This window comes from Pygocentrus nattereri, chromosome 19, assembly GCF_015220715.1.
Source record: "Pygocentrus nattereri isolate fPygNat1 chromosome 19, fPygNat1.pri, whole genome shotgun sequence".
NCBI lineage: Eukaryota > Metazoa > Chordata > Actinopteri > Characiformes > Serrasalmidae > Pygocentrus > Pygocentrus nattereri.
The window spans coordinates 31,715,599-31,734,772 of record NC_051229.1 but is presented as its reverse complement, the minus strand read 5'-3'; the positions used below and the strand labels follow the sequence as shown (position 1 = coordinate 31,734,772).

At 40.8% G+C, this 19,174-nt stretch overlaps 2 protein-coding genes across 3 annotated transcripts in view; both read left to right on the top strand.

Moving 5' to 3' along the window:
- fbxl7 (F-box and leucine-rich repeat protein 7) overlaps positions 1-3,627 on the top strand; it is a 76,117-nt gene extending 72,490 nt beyond the window's left edge. For both annotated transcript variants that reach the window (XM_017711384.2, XM_017711383.2), the window contains one exon: positions 140-3,627. In XM_017711384.2, the coding sequence (XP_017566873.1) occupies positions 140-876 (737 nt within the window). In that variant the 3' untranslated portion in view covers positions 877-3,627. The remainder of the gene's footprint in view (positions 1-139) is intronic.
- Positions 3,628-5,943: 2,316 nt separating this feature from the next.
- Positions 5,944-19,174, top strand: part of impa1 (inositol monophosphatase 1) — a 13,748-nt gene continuing 517 nt past the window's right edge. Inside the window, exons 1-10 of the mRNA XM_017711385.2 lie at positions 5,944-6,027; positions 9,889-10,002; positions 12,285-12,380; positions 13,518-13,651; positions 13,743-13,847; positions 13,969-14,014; positions 15,538-15,646; positions 16,816-16,924; positions 17,306-17,457; positions 18,915-19,174. The exon at positions 18,915-19,174 is cut by the window's right edge and continues 517 nt beyond it. Of these exons, the coding sequence (XP_017566874.2) occupies positions 12,318-12,380; positions 13,518-13,651; positions 13,743-13,847; positions 13,969-14,014; positions 15,538-15,646; positions 16,816-16,924; positions 17,306-17,457; positions 18,915-19,033 (837 nt within the window). The 5' untranslated portion in view covers positions 5,944-6,027; positions 9,889-10,002; positions 12,285-12,317 and the 3' untranslated portion in view covers positions 19,034-19,174. The remainder of the gene's footprint in view (positions 6,028-9,888; positions 10,003-12,284; positions 12,381-13,517; positions 13,652-13,742; positions 13,848-13,968; positions 14,015-15,537; positions 15,647-16,815; positions 16,925-17,305; positions 17,458-18,914) is intronic.

Below are 19,174 nucleotides of genomic sequence, written 5' to 3'. Positions count from 1 at the left end.
TCATCTTTCATTCATTATTATCCATTAGCTATTGGCCTGTTAGCGTTTTCAGCGAAGTGCTTTTTTTTGTAACCAAGACTGATCTTGATGCACCACTCATAAATACTGTTTTCATCTGTTTGCCTTTTTTCATCTGCAGGGTGCTCTAAGGTGACCTGCATCAGCCTGACCCGAGAGGCATCCATCAAGCTATCTCCTCTGCACGGCCAGCAGATCTCCATCCGTTTCCTGGACATGACTGACTGCTTCGCCCTGGAGGATGAGGGCCTGCACACCATTGCGGCTCACTGCACGCAACTCACACACCTTTACCTGCGCCGCTGCGTGCGCCTGACCGACGAGGGCCTCCGCTTCCTCGTCATCTACTGCCCGTCCATACGCGAGCTCAGTGTTAGCGACTGCCGCTTTGTTAGCGACTTTGGCCTGCGCGAGATCGCTAAGCTCGAGGGTCACCTGCGCTACCTCAGCATAGCGCACTGCGGGCGCATCACAGACGTGGGCGTGCGTTACATCGCTAAGTACTGTGTCCGGCTACGCTACCTGAACGCACGTGGCTGCGAAGGACTCACGGACCATGGCATCGAGCACCTGGCCAAGAGTTGCTCCAAGCTGAAGTCTCTGGACATCGGCAAGTGCCCGCTTGTGTCGGACGCGGGCCTGGAGCTGCTAGCACTAAACTGCTTCAATCTGAAGAGACTTAGCGTTAAGGCTTGCGAGAGCATCACGGGCCGTGGCCTGCAGGTGGTGGCGGCCAACTGCTTCGACCTCCAGCTGCTGAACGTGCAGGACTGCGACGTGCCGCTAGAGGCACTGCGCTTCGTCAAGCGCCACTGCAAGCGCTGTGTCATCGAGCACACGAACCCAGCCTTCTTTTGAACCCTAGAGGCCAATGAAAAAGGCAAAATAGAGTGGCTCGTGCCTGAAAGGCTGATACATAGACAGGAACAGCTGAGGAACCCTTCCCCTAAAGAAGCTAATTTGGCTACAGTGAATGGAAGCTAATGGGGAGTAGCAGAATCTCATTTGCACAGTGCTAACTAGCCATGTTTCCATTCGCTATTGGCACTTTCGGGTGAAGCATTTCAGCAAGTTCTGGCTACAGTACAATGTCAAGACAATCTTCATGGGAGTCTCATGACAATGTTTTGAATAAAGCAGCACACTGAATGTGACGATACACTGCAAAGACAAAAGACTAACGATTAGCAAACCTTCATTCTGATTGTGTCTGTGTTCCCACAGAGCTGTACGTTCTTTACAAAGAGCAGCAGAAATCTGTCTGTTTCCTTAAAGAGTGAAACGTGAAGCGTTTAGGGATGTGCAGTCTGACTGATTGTGACGAGGATCCGATATTCAGTTAACCACCAAGAAGAAAAATAAACGACTATTGTTCTGATATTAGCATATCGTAATACACAGACAGGGTAAAGCGGTGCGCTTTGTGCCAGCAGGCTAAAAATACAGTAAAAAGAACAAAACCTAGCACCTCACAGAGGTGGTCCTTTGAAAACGTGTCTTATTAAAAAGTAACAGCCCAAGGAAAACTTTCGGTCACTGTACTTGTGTAACAGGGGCTGCCTTGAATGAGCTAATGAGCTAACGCTAGTGCTCGACCCAGTGCAGAACTAGATGGTGATGATTTTGTCATCTTCAGTCTTCAGAAGCCAACATGTTGGTTTTTCACAAGTAAAATATCTTTTCATTGTTTTTGGTACTAGCTAACAAGCAGGACTGCCCCTCATTGACATCTTTGATGTTTGTCAGACGCTAGAAGGCGATGCTGAGGGAGTCCAAAATAAATGGGTTCCTATGGGGTTTTTGTGGAAATTGTAGTTTGTGTGTGCTTAATCGGTTTTATACAGGGAAATAACAGGATTATATATTTTATGGACATTTTGTATGGATATTTTATTTTATAGATTATATATTATATATTTTATGGACATTCATGACACCCGTGATGTTTGCCCACTGATAAGAGAGAAATACCAGTAATGCAAAAACCAGTAATTGCCTGAAATCTGTTTGATGTGGAAAATGCAGAGACATACTTTTTTTGAGTTTTTAAAGAAACACTTACCTTTTACTTTCCTAAATGAAAGAATGTTCATGTATAAATGGATAGAAACATATTTAAAAAACGTATTTTATTCTCAGCCATTATGTTCCGTTTATGCACGTTCTTTGAGGCCTTATAGTATTTTGGAGTCATGTTTTGTTATAATGGGAGAAATAGGAAGTGGCCAGGCTCCCCCTAAAACCCAAGTGTCAAACACAAGACCAAGTCAGTCCTATTTGGCCCACAAAATTATTTAAATTTTCTGTTCTTATTAGCCCTTTTCACCTTATGGTGCACTACAGTCCCAGCATGCACTGCAACATAGTGTGCGTTCTGACCCCTTCCCCCAACAATAATCTATGGCCCAGCGCTTCACAACCCACATTCCAAAACCATCTGACCCGGCAGGCAAGTGGGAAACATTCTTTACACACACTGAAATTCTGATGAAGGCTGTTTATATAAATACTAACCCAAACATTTTATTCAATTACATTTACATAACATATTTATTAAAATAAGAACTTAGATAGTAAGAAAGAAACATTACATGTTTTGCTTGAGGTCCTCACAAACACCAAGGCTGGTGTCTGAAGCACACCCCACATTCCAAAACCATCTTTTGCCTGTTGAGTGCAGTTACACATTTCTACCAGAGAGGGCTCCAAATCATCAAAGCTTACATTGTGCAGCCTTAAAAGTTCATGAACTGTTGGCCTGAATGTTCTCTCTGACTTTCTGTGATACCACATAACACTGGAATCGTGATTTCAGTATTCCAAACTTGGCATCTGGGATGGTTAACTGAATACTCCATTGCACATCCCTAGAAGCTTTTGTCTTTGTATGTATGAAGCACCAGATTTCCTTGAAAATGGTCACCAAATTTCGTAGCAAAGTCAGTTTAATGTATCCAGACCTTTGAGTGTCACTGATGGAAACTTCCACTGTCATTAAATATGACTGGGATTTTATTATTTTTTTTAATCAAGGACTCGTTTTTATGTTTTTACTCCATATTTATATATGTTTTTTTCTGTATTTTCTGATACCGTCCCCTTACACTTGTCTGATTTATATTACAGATAACATGTACAGAAGTATATATTCTATTTGAAAGGGATTTTTAAGGAATGAATGACTAGCAGTGCAGTTTGTTGTCACATGGGAGACCCAATGAAGTATAATATAAAGAATGAATCATGAAGACCACAATGAATTCGACATATTGTACAGTGTGTAACATTATCCAGTCTTCCCTGACCACAGTAGCCTACAGTTTTACAGAATGTTTACATGTGATTTTGCTGTGCTGAATGTTAGTATGTCTGGTTCATCGATTTAACATGTATTATGTGGACTTTTCATTTAAGACATGACAGTTTTTTTTTCACAGAAAATGAATATGACTTAAGGTAACCGGGCAGTTCATGAAGCAGTGCCAATTTAACCATGATGATGACCTTAATAATGGTCAGTAATGCTCAATTTTTTTTTCAGATGTCTGAAAAGAGGGAAAGAGGGAGCATCATGGTGGAATAAAAAGGTCAAAGCCATATTAAAAGGGAGCCTGTTGTGCGTTTGGTTTTGATTTACACATATTAGAAATAATATATTAAGTCAATGAAGGTTTTTTCTAGTTTTTACAGTCGTGTCTAATGAAGGCTGAATTAGCTGTAACTAATGAGCACCAACGACTTTGAGTTCTTTGTTTATTTTGTCTGACGCTGCCTGGCAGGAACTTCCTCTCTCCGGTCTCATGCTTTATCAAAGGTCCAACAAACCCTTAGTGACCTGCTCACCGCACACTGGGCAGATTAAACCTGACCTCTGGCCCTCAAGTGGAGAACATTCTTTACACCCACTGAAAGGAAATAATTTATGGAAATAAAGATCCAAGCATTTTATTCAAATACATTTACATCATATATTTTAAGATTAAGTGACCCTTGTTAGTCCCACAACTTTTTACCTCCATCCAACTTTTTGACCCATCCGTGCAGTGAAATGCCACATACACACTAGTGAAGACACACACACACTAGGGGACAGTGAGCACACTTGCCTGGAGCAGTAGGCACCTGGGGAGCAGTTGGGGGTTAGGTGCTTTGTTCAAGGGCACCACAGTCATGTACTGTTGGCTCTGGGGATCAAACCACCGGCCTTTCCGGTCACAGGGCCGGTTCCCTAACCTCCAGCCCACGACTGCCCAATTTGATTAAAATAAGAACTTTGATAGTCAAAAAGGAAATTGCACGTTTTGATTGAGGTTTTTCTCAGACAGGCTGTGCTATAGTGTTGTCATCAATTATACACTAATCTTGTCAGATCTGCTTGCTATATAGGTGTGTCCACTCTGTCCACTCACTGCCCACACTGTTAGACACTCTTACCTTGTTGGTTCAGCAGCACTGCTGTGTCTGATCCACTTGTACCAGCACAACACACACTAACACACCACCACCATGTCAGCATCATTGCAGATCTGATCCACCATCTGAATAATACCTGCTCTGTGGTGGTCCAGTGAGGGTCCTGACTGTTGAACAAAAGGGAGCTAAACAGAAACAGATGGACTACAGTCTGTATTGTAGAACTACAAAGTGCACCTATACAGTAAGTGGAGCTGATAAAATGGACAATGACAGTAAACACAAAGCGATGTGCTTCATGATGTGGCTGGTCAGTGTATATGGGAAGTGGAGCCAAGGCCAAATTAAGATCCTTTTGGTGCCCCTGAGCATTACAGTGATGGTGCCCTATTCGCAAAAACCCACTGACGATAACCCAAAACTGTTTGTTGAACAGGTCTTGGTTTTGCTGAAGTCTCATTCTGGAGGCGGACCGTGGTCCGAGTCCTGACTCAGACGCGGTCATATGCAGACCTGGACCTATAATTTATAGACTGTGGAGAATTATTTAATTTCGACATGGTGGTCCGGTTTTACGCAGCATAACTTTTCTAGCCTTTATGGTTGCTTTAGCAGACAGTTCAGACAGCAGGAGATCAACACCGTTAAGTCACTGGCTTCATCCATAGTGTCACATAGCGTCATTATCCATTTAGCCCTAATTTAACTCAAGCAGGTGATTTGTGCACTTCGTCCATCACTGGAAATGCAGCACATTTGCGCATGATGTCAGTTTTCTTTCAGTATTAGTGTTTTCAATACCGCACCTGAATATTCATCCAGAATGCGGCAGCACGGCTCATCTTCAATCTGCCCAAGTTCAGCCACGTCACCCCACTGCTGCGCTCCCTTCATTGGCTCCCTGTAGCTGCACACATCAGATTTAAAACCCTAATGCTTGCCTACAGAGCCAAAAATGGACCAGCCCCTGCCTACTTGATGGCAATGGTGAAATCTCAAACTGGACCACGATCCCTTCGAGCTTCGACTACGGCTCGGCTTGACCCGCCATCCTTCAATGCGCGTGGAAGACAAGCGTCGAGAATGTTCTCTGTACTGGCACCCAGGTGGTGGAATGAACTCCCACTGGCTGTCCGTACAGCAGAGTCTCTTGTTGTCTTCAAATGTAGACTGAAGACTCATCTCTTTACACAGCACTTAAATGAGCAGTGAATTGTAAGCTGCACTTATATTTTATTGTATTTCACTGTGTATTGTATTTTATCGCATTGAATGGCACAGAGTTCAGTGTTTAACTCTGTTCCTTTTTCTCTCTGTGTCTACAGTGACGTTTTGTTTCTAGCAGTATCTGAGCTCAGGACTGTCTTTTTCTCTAACCTATTGGTAACTAGCAAAAAGACTTTCTCTAGACAGACAAAGCACTTTTTGTAAGTCGCTCTGGATAAGAGCGTCTGCTAAATGCTGTAAATGTAAATGTGAATATGCGCCGGGTCCGCTAGGTGGCGGTGTGATCGGGCAGTGTCTTCACGCTGTCTCCACACTTCATAAAAGAAGAGCGTTTCGGCTGTTTCTTCATAGCGGAGATCCTTCCGGCCGGTCAGTGAGCTGTTTATTTAATTGTAATACTCATAAGTTCTTATTATTTCTTCATGTTATATAATGTGTTCCTTTGTTGTGCGGACCACTAGCTTATATACTACGCTAATATCGCGGTTTGCAAGCGCTTTGCTCTGTAGGAAATGAGAGTGCGCTGATAACTATATCATGCGGATTGGACTTACAGGTCAGGCAGGTTGGCAAACCTTCCCATCCAAATACATATAAATTAGCAGTGACCGCCTTCACTGAAGCAGAAGTGTTGCTAAGCTATTGAAATGAAATAACAGCGTCTTCAGCAAACTGAAAAGCTGCCACCACAACAACAATCGGAGTAAAACATATCAGGACGAAATATGGAGAATATGGAGCTAAATCCAGCACCTACGTCTGGAAACTGAAGATCGTCGTTGCTCTGTTTTCTGGGGTCCTTTCGATCTGAAAATGACCGTGAATTGAGCCAGAGGGACGTTATTCCACATGTCGTGGTCTAAAAAGAGAAAACTGACCATAAATATTGTTGAAATATCACTGGATTGTACTTAATTTGATTCAACATTTAGTTGCTGACTGTATAAGATGTTGATATTCCTACTAGGCTACTTCAGTTTACAGTATAAGGCATTGAATCATAACGCGAGTTAGACATTGTGATGTTCTGGACCTTTGCTTAAGGAAACTTAATGAAACTGGACCTTTTTGAATTTTAATTAAAGACCCCTGCACTACACTATACCAACCATGCCTCTTGGTGTTCATGTCGACACTCAACAGGTTAACAGGTCAAAGATTTCACACTGAAATAATAAACTAAATAAAATAAACTACTAAAACAGAAAACCTTTTACAAATTCAAAGTCTCTTATTCATCACTGTTAGCAAATCCTAGTTAAACACTGCCTGCTACTCACAGATTTCCCGATTGGTCCATCAGGCTTGAAGCTATAGCCCAATCACAAATCAGAAAGGGTCAACAGATGTAGCTGCTGAGTAAAGTAGGTGGATTAACTGTCTATGCTTTTGGTTAATGTATATCTGTAGATCATTCTTGCTCTGCTCAGCAGCGCAAACAAAGGTATGAATGACCCGTGCGTGCGAGCTGTAGCGGTCACTCTTCTGCATCATGAGAGTGAAACTGAACGGACAGATAAAAGTTTGCATACAACCCACCAGAGACTGGAACTGACAAAAAATTGGTCCAAATGCGGTTCCCTTCCTTTGGGTATTGAATGATCAGCCACCGAACGAGCTACGCTCTTCTGCTGCTTCTCTTACTCCAAGTGTTTTTAGGTTGTCAACAATTCAACCTTAGGATCAATTTACAATTACAACACCAATTCAAAAAGTTTGGGATGCTGTGTAAAATGTAAATAAATGTAAATTAAAACAGAATGTTGTAATTTCTAAATCTCATAGACCCAAATTTTATTGTCAGTAGAACATGGAACACATATCAGATGCTGAAAGTAAGACATTTTACCATTTCATGAAAAACATTCTCATTTAGAATTGATGGCAGCAACACATCTCAAAAAAGTTGGGGCAGGGGTAACAAAAGGCTGGAGAATAAAGTGCTACTAATAAAAAAAACTGCTGGAGGAGCAATTTGCAACTAACTCTCATGACTGGGTATAAAAAGAGGATTTTAGAGAGGCAGAGTCTCTCAGAAGGAAAGATAGTCAGAGGTTCACCAATCTGCGAAAAACTGTCTAAAAATTTTGGAAAAAATTTCAGGAATATGTTCCTCACCATAAAATTGCCAATACGTTGGAAATCCCACCATCTACAGTACATAATATCATCAAAAGATCCAGAGAATCTGGAGAAGTCCTGTACGCAAGTGACAAGGCCAACGGTCAATATTGGATGCTCATGATCTTCGAGCCCTCAGGCGGCACTGCATTGAAAACAGGCACGATTCTCTACTGGAAATCACTGCTTGTGCTCAGGAGCACTTCCAGAAATCATTGTATGTGAACACAGATCGCCCTGTAATCCATAAATGCTAGTTAAAGTTGTATCATACAAAGAAGATAGATCATATATAAACAGGATCCAGAAACACTTCCACCTTCTCTGGGCTCAAGCTCGTTTAAGATGAACTGAGGCAAAGTGGAAAAGTGCCATGTGGTCCAATTAATCAAAATTTAAGATTCTTTTTGGAAATAATGGACACTGTCCTCCAGGCGAAAGACCATTCAGCTTGTTTTTAGCATACAGTTCAAAAACCAGCATCCATCATGGTATAGGGGAGCATTAGTGCACATGGCATTGGGTGTCTTGCACATGGTGTGAAGGCACTATTAATGCTAAAGGAAATATACAGGTTTTACAACATATGTTGCCATTCAGACGTCTTTTTCAGGAAAGGCCTTGATTATTTCAGCAAGACAATGTCAAACCACATTCTGCACCTATTACAACAGCATGGCAGTACAGTAAAAATGTTACAGTGTTAAACCGACTTGCCTGCAGTCCAGACCTGTCAAACACTGAAAACATGTGGCACATTATGAAATGAAAAAAACGACAAAGGAGACCCTAAACTGTTCAGCAGCTGAAATCAAACAAGAATGGGAAAACATTTCACTTTCAAAACTACAGCAATTGAGACCAGACTTCCCAAACATTTACAGAGTTTTGTTAAAAGAAGAATAAACATACCCCTGCCCCAACTTTTTTGAGATGTGTTGCTGCCATTAAGTTATGTTCCTATTAAGTTCCTAAATGAGTTAATGAATTTCCATGAAATGGTAAAATGTTTCAAAATGTTTCAACCTCTGATATGTGTTCTGTGTTCTATTGTGAATAAAATATGGCTCTATGAGATTTACAAATCACTGTATTCTGTCTTTATTTTCATTTATTTACATTTTACACAGCATGCCAACTTTTTTGGAATTAGGGTTGTACAAGAGATTATGCTTTCATTTGGAAACTTTTCTCTGTAGCTGAAGTACATTTACAAAGCAGACCACACAAATATGCACCCCCACAACTCTGAAGCTCTTTCTTGAGAAAACGGTAACCCTGGCAACCCTGAGTGGGGGAAAGAACCTGTTTGTTTGGTATCTGTGCAGACATGCCTATTATCTCTGTGGTTAAATTCACTTACAGCTGTTTTCAGGCTGTTCTATGTGTGACCTGTGCACATATAGGTTCTCCAGCTGTTTTGGATAGGAAACAAATGTATTTACACTGTAGACATCACGACTCTGGTTCAAGTCACCACCACTGTACAGCTTCTCTACAGCGCACACCACATCAGACCAGCCTGAATGACTTTGTTTACCTCTCCATAATGCAGAAAATGTGAAAAATATGTTGAAGTCTCTTTTAAAAGGTCTAAGACAGAACAGACAGTGGTGGTCCGTAACAAAGTATATGTAATTGGTTACTGTACTGTACTTTTTATCGTGTATTTCTATTTCCATTTTGGGCAACTTTTTACTTTGACTTCAAATAGGTGCAAGAAGTGATTGAACAGGTAGAAAATGCAATAATATACACTAAGTATATTAGGTGTAATATATTATTAGGTATATTAGGTTTATAGTAGGTTTGAGTAACAGCCGCGAGGCTGGAACTCCATACACACACTGACTCTCTCTACACGGGTAGCTAGTAGTGAGTGCAGGTGAGACCTCCTCCTGAATGGCTGGCCTGAAGCTCTTGTATTCTAGGCTCCGCCCCAGCCTACACCAAACAAAAACCCCAGGGTGCATAACTAATACACACACTACACAATACATACTGTACAGTAACATACACCTGGTTGCAACCCATGACAGTCTTACCGGTCTATACAAAGAGTACATGTCAAGATCACGATCCCTTTAACATATTTCCTTTTCTTTACAGGACCCGCACGAGAGTGGACACCACCCCCCACGTCGGTGGATCCGCCCGACTAGTATAAGAGGAGCCCCAGCTCTCGCCGACACCTCCTAAGGGACGCACATCAAAGGAATTCAGGTAAGTAACATTTTACATTACTTCTGATGGTTACGGCACCAGTCTCTTAAATGTATGAGGGCTGGTGATGGAGTGTAAAGCTCATCACATCACACTACATTTTGAGAAATCTGTCGTTCCTTTTGGTTTCTGTGTGCATAAAAACGTAACGTCAAAACGAAAGAAGCGCAAAGCCAGAGCACCAATCAGGGCCCAGTGGGCACTTTGTTTAGAGCTGGTTTTGACCTGTTGGTCATACCGACCCAGTGCAGCACACGGTTCAACGTCAGCGCAGCAGCGTAAAACTTTGGGAGAGTCTGTTCAACATAAATGATGAACTAACCTAACTTTGTGTAAATAGAGCTCAATATAGAAATATGTCCACATATGCAGTCGAGACTGACGCGGCTTTTTTCTGAATTTCTACAAACACCATTTCATTTTATAGTAAATTAGTTTGGGCTGGTTTATGTTTATGAACAGAGACCTACAGATCAACATAGTAAAGGAGCTCATCTGTGATCCTGAGTTTAAAGCCAGTTTTTATTAAACTTAAACTTGGAACTAAGTTGTAAATAAATCTGAAACTGAAACTTTGCTTGTGTGTAAAAAGTGATTTCAGAGCCACTCGGTTCTCCTGATGGAAACTGTTTACCTTCAGTGTTTTGTGCTTCTGATCATTTTAATAGACGTCAGCGTCACTAATTAATGACGTTCTATTAAAAGACTGGTTTACCAAGAGAGACGCTGGAGGACTTTCACCTGAAATGAGTTCATGAAGCCAGTCTGGTTATAAAAATGATAACAGGACATCAGAGCCATAATTAATCTTTTAGTACTTTTACTTTTGATACTTAAGTACATTTGACAGCAGATACTTTAGTACTTTTACTGAAGTGGAGGTCTAAAAGGAGGAACTTCTACTTTTATTGGAGTAATATTTTACCTTGGGTGTCTCTACTTTAACTCAAGTACATGATTTGTGGACTTCGTCCACCTCTGAGAAAAAGTATTATCATTTGAAATAAAAGTAATTTGTCAAAACTGTACTGACACACATAGAACTGAGTAAACGGAAGCCACCGCAGCATCATACGAAATAAAGCAGCCACAGACTTTAAATCTGACGTACTTGATCTCAGTTTATCTATGCAGTAGAACTGACTCGGCTCACACCACCGCTGCCAGTGCCTTTTCAGAGAGAGTGGAGAGGTTTAACGGAGTGGATGAGACGGAGTTCTTCAAACTGGAGCTTTCGATCTGTGTTATGAGCTGCGAAGGCCTGCAAATGGAGCGTGGCAGCCAGCTGTTAGAGGCTGACTGACTAAAGCCCATTAGGGCCTGAGAGGAGAGGAGAGGAGACAGAGGGCTGAGGGGGCCACACATTTTGAATTATTTTTAGCAGAATCACTTTATAAGGAATGATGGAAAAGTACTTAAAGGACTAGCCTTACATGGCAGTTCATCTGTTCTGGTAATGAATTAATGTGAATGCTTGAGTTAAGTTAGAGAGATGTGTGGCAAAAACGAATGCGGCCACATGTAACATGGACATTTCATGTAGCATCTTATTGTTTTCCCATAGCAATATCATCTGCAAATGTTGACAGCAGTTATGTAGGTATTATTTAAGAATCACCGTCCATAAAGTAACTTTTTTTCAGCATCAGATGTACCCATGAGTCATAGAAGTCACACTTATTATTTTCATCTCTTGGTGGCTGTAATATAACATCATTTGAAGCATGTAAACAAGTCGTAGTAAGAGCTAGCCAGGCTAAAGTGTGGCCTGCACATGGTGGAGGTAGTTTTGATGCACTGTAACAACTAGGCCTTCACAAATAAAATGAAAACAAAATGTTTTTAGGCATAAAACTTACTACATTTTGTTCGTCTTTATGGTCTAAAATAAACCCAGTTTGACACAGGGTATTTTTTTTTTGTGATTAATGTATTTTCATGCATTTAGGTCGGAAGGCTCATATTGTTACATAGATATGTATTGAATTACTGGAATAAATTTTGCATCGATTTATCATTTTAAGTGACATTTGCAACTAGCCACTTTGCTTTCAGGCTGAATTGTGGTGGAAACATAGCTTGTGTTTTAATTTGTGGCACAGATGTGCAGGTTGCTCTAAAAAAAAAAAAAAATATATATATATATATATATATATATATATATATATATATATATATATATAAAATTATTAAGTAGAAATGCAAACACCTTTGGCTGTGTTGTGAATGTATTCCTAAGGCATAAGAACCCAAATTGTAATTGCTGTATCTTTTTTTTACAGGTTTTTATTTTTAAAAAGAAAGCTGCTCTGAAGATGGCTGATCTTTGGCAGGAAGCCATGGACCACGCTGTTGCTGTGGCCAGGAAAGCAGGAGAGGTGTGTTTTCTGTGTGAGCGTGTGTGGATGGGTTTTAGCTCCCATGACTAACCTAACTGATTCTTCTACAGAGCTGATATGGTCCTTTTAAAAACTACTAAGCTTTAATTGAATCAATTCACTTAAGGTGACCGTCTAAAAGCACCACGCTCAAACTGCTTCAGTGCAGTTCTATAGTTTTACCAAAGCTTCTGCAAAATTTAATCATTAAGGTATTAAACAAATTCATTCAGAGTGGTTTGGTTGTGAAATGCTCTGTTGTAGAGCAGCGTACCGAGTCAGAATTGTTTAAAGTGGCGGTGATAGGAACCAGACATCTGAAGAGTTTACCACCTTTAAAACTTAGCTTCTTATGCTTTTGGGTATATTTTGGTTTTTCCGTCTGAATTTACATGACCAAACTGTAAGAAAAATTATTCAGTTACTGCATTAAATGTCATTTTTTAATTTAATTTATTTTTTGTAAAAGCTCCTCTCAAATTAACAGGAAATTTGTTTTATGATCACATATGTTGCTATATGCTTACAATTTACAGCTGAAAGCCAAAAATCTTAGATGCTCTTTGTATTATTTTATAAAAATAACTTTTACAGAGCAGAACACTGAAGAGACGCCATCTGTCTATAGTTTATAGCCCAGATTTGGGCAAAAACGGGTCGATTTTCAGTAAAAAAAAACAGAGATCAGCTTCTTTTAATATAAGGGTTTAAAATTACATCACAGTTACAGCCTCATATGACACCCGCCTTTTAAATATAGCTTATGAAATATGAAAGTTACGAAGAATATGACGAAGTGCGTTTTGGAACCACCGACTGTCTCAAGGAGTTGAAAAGTTTAAAACGCTAAATGTTATTACAGATTGTTTTCCTATAGTATCTCTGGCATGTTCTTCTGGTTCCAGCTTAATAACAATAGTGCAAATCTATACTACAGTCCTCAATTTTATACTTCTCTTTTCCCCCCATTCACCTGCCTTGTAACTAAAGAACTAACTTACTCTCTGAACCTCACATTTGTTTAGCTAGCTGAAGATTCTCCACAAGGGGGTGCTGTTAGCACTTTAGTATCTTCTGGTGCTTCATAAGAGTGGTGCTTGACATCAGTAACACTGTGTGTCCTTGTTTTTAACGCAGATCGTCAGGCATGCTGTGCACAATGACATGAAGGTCTTGTGTAAAAGTTCCTCGGTGGACCTGGTCACTAAGACTGACCAGAAAGTGGAGCAGCTTATTATCGATTCCGTGAAGGAAAAGTTCCCTAAGCATGGGTATCGTGATAGTCGCATTCGTAATCTGTACTGAAGCTTATTGTTCTGCTGTGTTTATTTCGAACCAGTTTTAAATGTACTTATGTTTCAGCTTTATTGGTGAGGAGTCTGTGGCTGCTGGAGAGCCATGTGTTTTGTCGGACAATCCAACCTGGATCGTCGATCCGGTGGATGGAACCACTAACTTTGTGCATGGGTGCTGTAATCATTTCAGCTATATATTGAGAGAGTTTTAGAGTTGTTACATCATTTTCTATTGCATTTGCTGTCTTTATGGTGAAATAAATTGTGTGTGATTTTCTTTAAATGTTCCACAGATACCCTTTTGTTGCTGTTTGCATTGGCTTTGCTGTTAATAAGACGGTAAGAGACTTTGCAACCTGCTTATTGTCACCGTTATATCAAAAGCTGCTTCATGTTTCCAGTTTTTTTCCCAGTGTTTCATGATGAATGGACCAATAAAAATGATCCAAAATACACTATATTGCCAAAAATATTGAGTCCCCCATCCAAATAATTGAATTCAGGTGTTCCAATCACTTCCATGGCCACAGGTGTATCAAACCAAGCAGCTAGGCCTGCAGACTGCTTCTACAAACATTAGTGAAAGAATGGGTCGATCTCAGGAGCTCAGTGAATTGCAGCATGGTACCGTGATCGGACGCCACCTGAGCAACAAGTCCAGTCGTATAGTGTGCAGAGGTTGCGAACTTTCTGCAGAGTCAATCACTACAGACCTCCAAACGTCATGAGGCCTTCAGATTAGCTCAAGAACAGCATAGAGAGCTTCATGGAATGGGTTTCCATGGCCGAGCAGCTGCATCCAAGCCTTACATCACCAAGCGCAATGCAAAGCGATGAGCAGTGAGCAGTGGAGACGTGTTCTCTGGAGTGACCAATCACGCTTCTCCATCTGGCAATCCGATGGACAAGTCTGGGTTTGGCGGTTGCCAGGAGAACGGTACTTGTCTGACTGCATTGTGCCAAGTTTAAAGTTTGGTGGAGGGGGGATCATGGTGTGGGGTTCTTTTTCAGGAGTTGGGCTCGGCCCCTTAGATCCAGTGAAAGGAACTCTTAAAGCTTCAGCACCAAGAGATTTTGGACAATTTCATGCTCCCAACTTTGTGGGAACAGTTTGGGGACGGCCCCTTCCTGTTCTAACATGACTGTGCACCAGTGCACAAAGCAGGTCCATAAAGACATGGATGAGCGAGTTTGGTGTGGAAGAACTTGAACGTCCTGACCTCAACTCGAAAGAACACCTTTGGGATGAATTAGAGTGGAGACTGTGAGCCAGGCCTTCTCGTCCAACATCAGTATCTGACCTCACAAATGTGCTTCTGGAAGAACGGTCAACAGACTCCTAAACTTTGGCGAAAGCCTTCCCAGAAGAGTTGAAGCTGTTACAGCTGCAAAGGGTGGGCCGACATCATATTAAACCCTATGGATTAAGAATGGGATGTCACTCAAGTTGATACGTGTGTGAAGGCAGATGAGGGAATACTTTAAGAAATATAGTGTATGTTGGAAAAAAAATCTTAACTTTTTTTCTTCCTGCTATAATGTAATTGTTTCAGAGATACAGTGTTTCCTTATGATAGTGACAATACACCAATCAGGCATAACATAATGACCACCTCCTTGTTTCTACGCTCTTTGTCCATCATATCAGCTCCACTTACTGTATAGGTGCACTTTGTAGTTCTACAGTTACAGACTGTAGTCCATCTGTTTCTCTGATACTTTGTTACCCCCTTTTACCCTGTTCTTCAGTGGTCAGGACCCCCATGGACAATGAGTGTAGAAACAAGGAGGTTGTCATAATGTTATGCCTTATTGGTGTATTGAAATATGTGTACAGTGCAGTGTTTGTGCTTCTCTTCCAGTTAGAGTTTGGTGTAGTGTATAGCTGCATAGAGGATAAGATGTACACGGCCCGCAGAGGGAAGGGAGCATTCTGCAATGGAGACCCTCTCCAGGTATCAGACCAGAAAGGTTAGTCATTTCTCAGCAATGTGCATGTTGTTTAAATCTAAACAGTTAGGATTAGCTTTGGGGCTTTTCCCCTATTTTCTCCCCAATTTGGCCACATCCAATTCCACCCACTGGTTAAGACTCCCCCAAACACAAGATACCACTTGAGAGGGTGAAGGCTCACACAGGCTCCCTCAGAGATCTGAGAGGCATTGCTGCATTTTCTCGAACTGCCGCTGATGCGACATCATTAGACAGGTGAACACGCTCAGAGGAAAGCGCCAACCGCCGATTCTGTCATGTCAGCTGACAGACGTCTACACCGCCTAGCATCGCGTTGAGTGATGGGGGGAGACGGCGGGAGCCATCCTACCCACCCAAAGGGCGAGGCCAATTGTGCTGTCTTGGACTCCCACAGATGGCTGTAGCATCACCAGAGATGGAACTCACCATTCCTTAGATGGTTGCGCCACTTATTGTGCCATTATTATAGGTGTTAAGTATTAGCAGCCCATTAATTTGAATTACTATTCACAACTATAGTCAAGCACGTTTATCTAACAGCCAAGTTTTCATGAGTTTACAGCTGTTGACGTATTGAAGTGCAATATTCTTACTTTAGCTTAACCCCTTTAACCCCAAAACATACTAAGGTCACACTAAACGCAAATAAAAATTGTCTTGCGAGAAAGACAGTTACCTGGAGTTGGAAAGGACGCAGGAATGTGAAACAGGAAAGTTTTGCTCAATGTTCGTCTTTGGGGGCTGTTCCCGAACATTCTTACAGTCCCGTACCCCCTCAGACTTTAAACGTCCTGCTGTGCAACCCCCTCCAGATGCACAACAGGTACTTTTTGCTAATGTTAACCCAAGAATGAATAGTACAGAATATCTATATAAGGGAAGCTTAAGCTCATAACTCAAAAAAAATAAGCATATGGTCCGTGACTTGGCTAAAACAGCTATGAATGACGCTTCCGATCCCCGGCTGGATATTTTGGCCATAATCTTGAAATACAGCGGTCCCAGAAAAAATAACGTGGATGTAGGTGGATATAATAATCAGTATATATGACAGTGTCCTGATCTGATGTACTGTATACAAGGGAATATACGTTAAAACGTATAAAAGTTCCAGAATAAACGTTAAAAGTTCCACTTTAAGCAGATACTTCCAAATTCTGTTTCAGAGATCAATCAGTCAATCATTGCAACGGAGTTCGGCTCAAACAGAGATCCAGAAGTGGTCGATGTGATTTTCTCCAACATGAGGAAGATTCTGTGTTTGCCTGTGCATGGGTACGTAACACACACACACACACACACACACTATTCACTTACATTAAAAGAAAGGTTTTTGACCTCACCTGTAAACAGTATTTTGGAGATACTATTTTTTGGGGGGGCAGTTAACACCCCCACAACTCTGCATCTATTTAGAGCTTGTAGTCTAGGAGGTGGTGCAGAGTAAGTATTTTATCGTGGGGTGTAACTGCCTGTTTGTGCATATGACAAACTCCTGAATACTGTGATCACAGCATGTTTTTCTCCATATTCAGCCTTCAGTAACTACTACTGATGCTGCGTCCCTCATGCATGATTCTGTGTAATTATGATGGAAGCTTGGCGATTGAGAGAAAACACTCATTCTTCTCTCATTTCTCTCCGCTGTTCTCTAAGGATACGTGGTGCCGGTTCAGCTGCGATAAACATGTGTATGGTTGCCTCTGGCTGTGTGGAGGCGTACTATGAGATCGGGATCCACTGTTGGGACATTGCAGCCGCTGCAGTCATCGTGGAGGAGGCAGGAGGAGTACTCATGGATTTCGAGGGTAAGAGCAGCTCTGAAAGATCCACATTAAAATAAGACAAAGACTAATTAAATAGGCCTAATTATGTTGTCTTTGCAATGAAGCGTGCAGTGGGTCAGTGTATAAGTACTGAGAACATCCACAATATACTCAGAAAAGCATAATGTATTATAAAGTCACCATAAATATCACCATATATTAAAATATTGTCATATTTCTCACACCTGCCTTTTTATGTCCTTTGTAGCATCTTGTTACATTTCCAACACTTTTTGGATTTTGTGAAATGAAAGTTTTAGTTAAAGATTATTTTTATTTACTGCATTTCGGCCCACCATCATGACATCCTAACTTCAGCAGCCCTTAAACTTTTGTGTTTACATAGTGATGCACTGAAATGAAAATTCCGAAATTCGGCGTCAATTTTTAGTAGAAAATCAACACCGAAAAAAAACTTTCAATCGAGTGGGCGGAATTGGATACGACAAGAGTGGGGAGAAAACAATAGACACACAAAACAACAGACAACACGTAAAAGCCGTTAGTTAAACTTTCAAAAACTCTTTACAGTATGTGGATTACAGTGTGTACCATGAAATCAAAGACCCTTGACAACAAAAAAGAAAAGTAGTTATTTATTTATTTATTTTTTAAAGCTACTCTTTGCACTTTAGTCATCGTTTGTGATTTTTGTAAAAATGTTTATTATTTCGCCAAAAAGCGAGGCTCCAGACGGTGTTGGCTTGTTAGCAGGATGCGTTTTTAAATCGTATCAGACTTTTAATGGAAAGGTTCTGGGTTTTTTTTTTTTTTTTTTTACTCATTTTAATACTTTGAATGAAGTCATTACAGTGATTCTTAAGGTTCCTTGTAGAAACTGTGAAGTTGATCATTACCATTAAAATTGTGTGTAACAACATTGTTATTGGCCTATTTAACATTTTTCTTTTGGTCAAATCGTTTGTCTCTCGTTTGTCAATTTCTATGCGTCCGTAGTTTAAAGTAGTAGTTCTGGTAAACAATCAAATTTTCATTTTTCTCCTTTCCCAAATCTCCAAGTCAGTAATGGACAAAACTTAAAACAAAGCTCATTCTTTGAATTGCCTGTTACTGCCACCCATGTTTATAGATAACAGGGTTACACAACGTTAGGACCCACATAAACACGTCTATTAGCTCTTTACTCAACACGTCAGCAGGTTTGCCGTTTGTATGATGCTAATTTTTGGGGTATAAGCTTCCAATACTTGTTAGATACATTAGCCTCATAGATCCACATAGCTGCAAAACTAAAGGAGCAAATTTTGGACACAAGCGTGCCTCGACTGATTGATTGACTACATTTAGGGTTAAAGATTGTGTGTTTTTTTTGTTTTTTTTTGTTTTGATTTTTTTTAACTGAGCCATCACTACAGCTTAAGCAGGGACTGTCATACCAGTCTGGCTTTAATGAAAACTGAAATGTGGATGCTCTGCAGGTGGACCAATGGACCTGATGTCTAGAAGAATCATTGCTGCTAATAACAAGACAATTGCAGAAAGAATAGTGAACGAGATCAAGGCATATCCTGCCATCAGGGACGACGCTCCTCTATAGACCAAACAATGAATATGCCAGATTTATTTACTGTATGTGCTCTTATGTGATAACCACATTTTCATGAATTTTATATGAAATACTGGCACTTCTATTTATAATGTTTTGTGAATTTCCCTGCTGTGGGACTAATAAAGGATT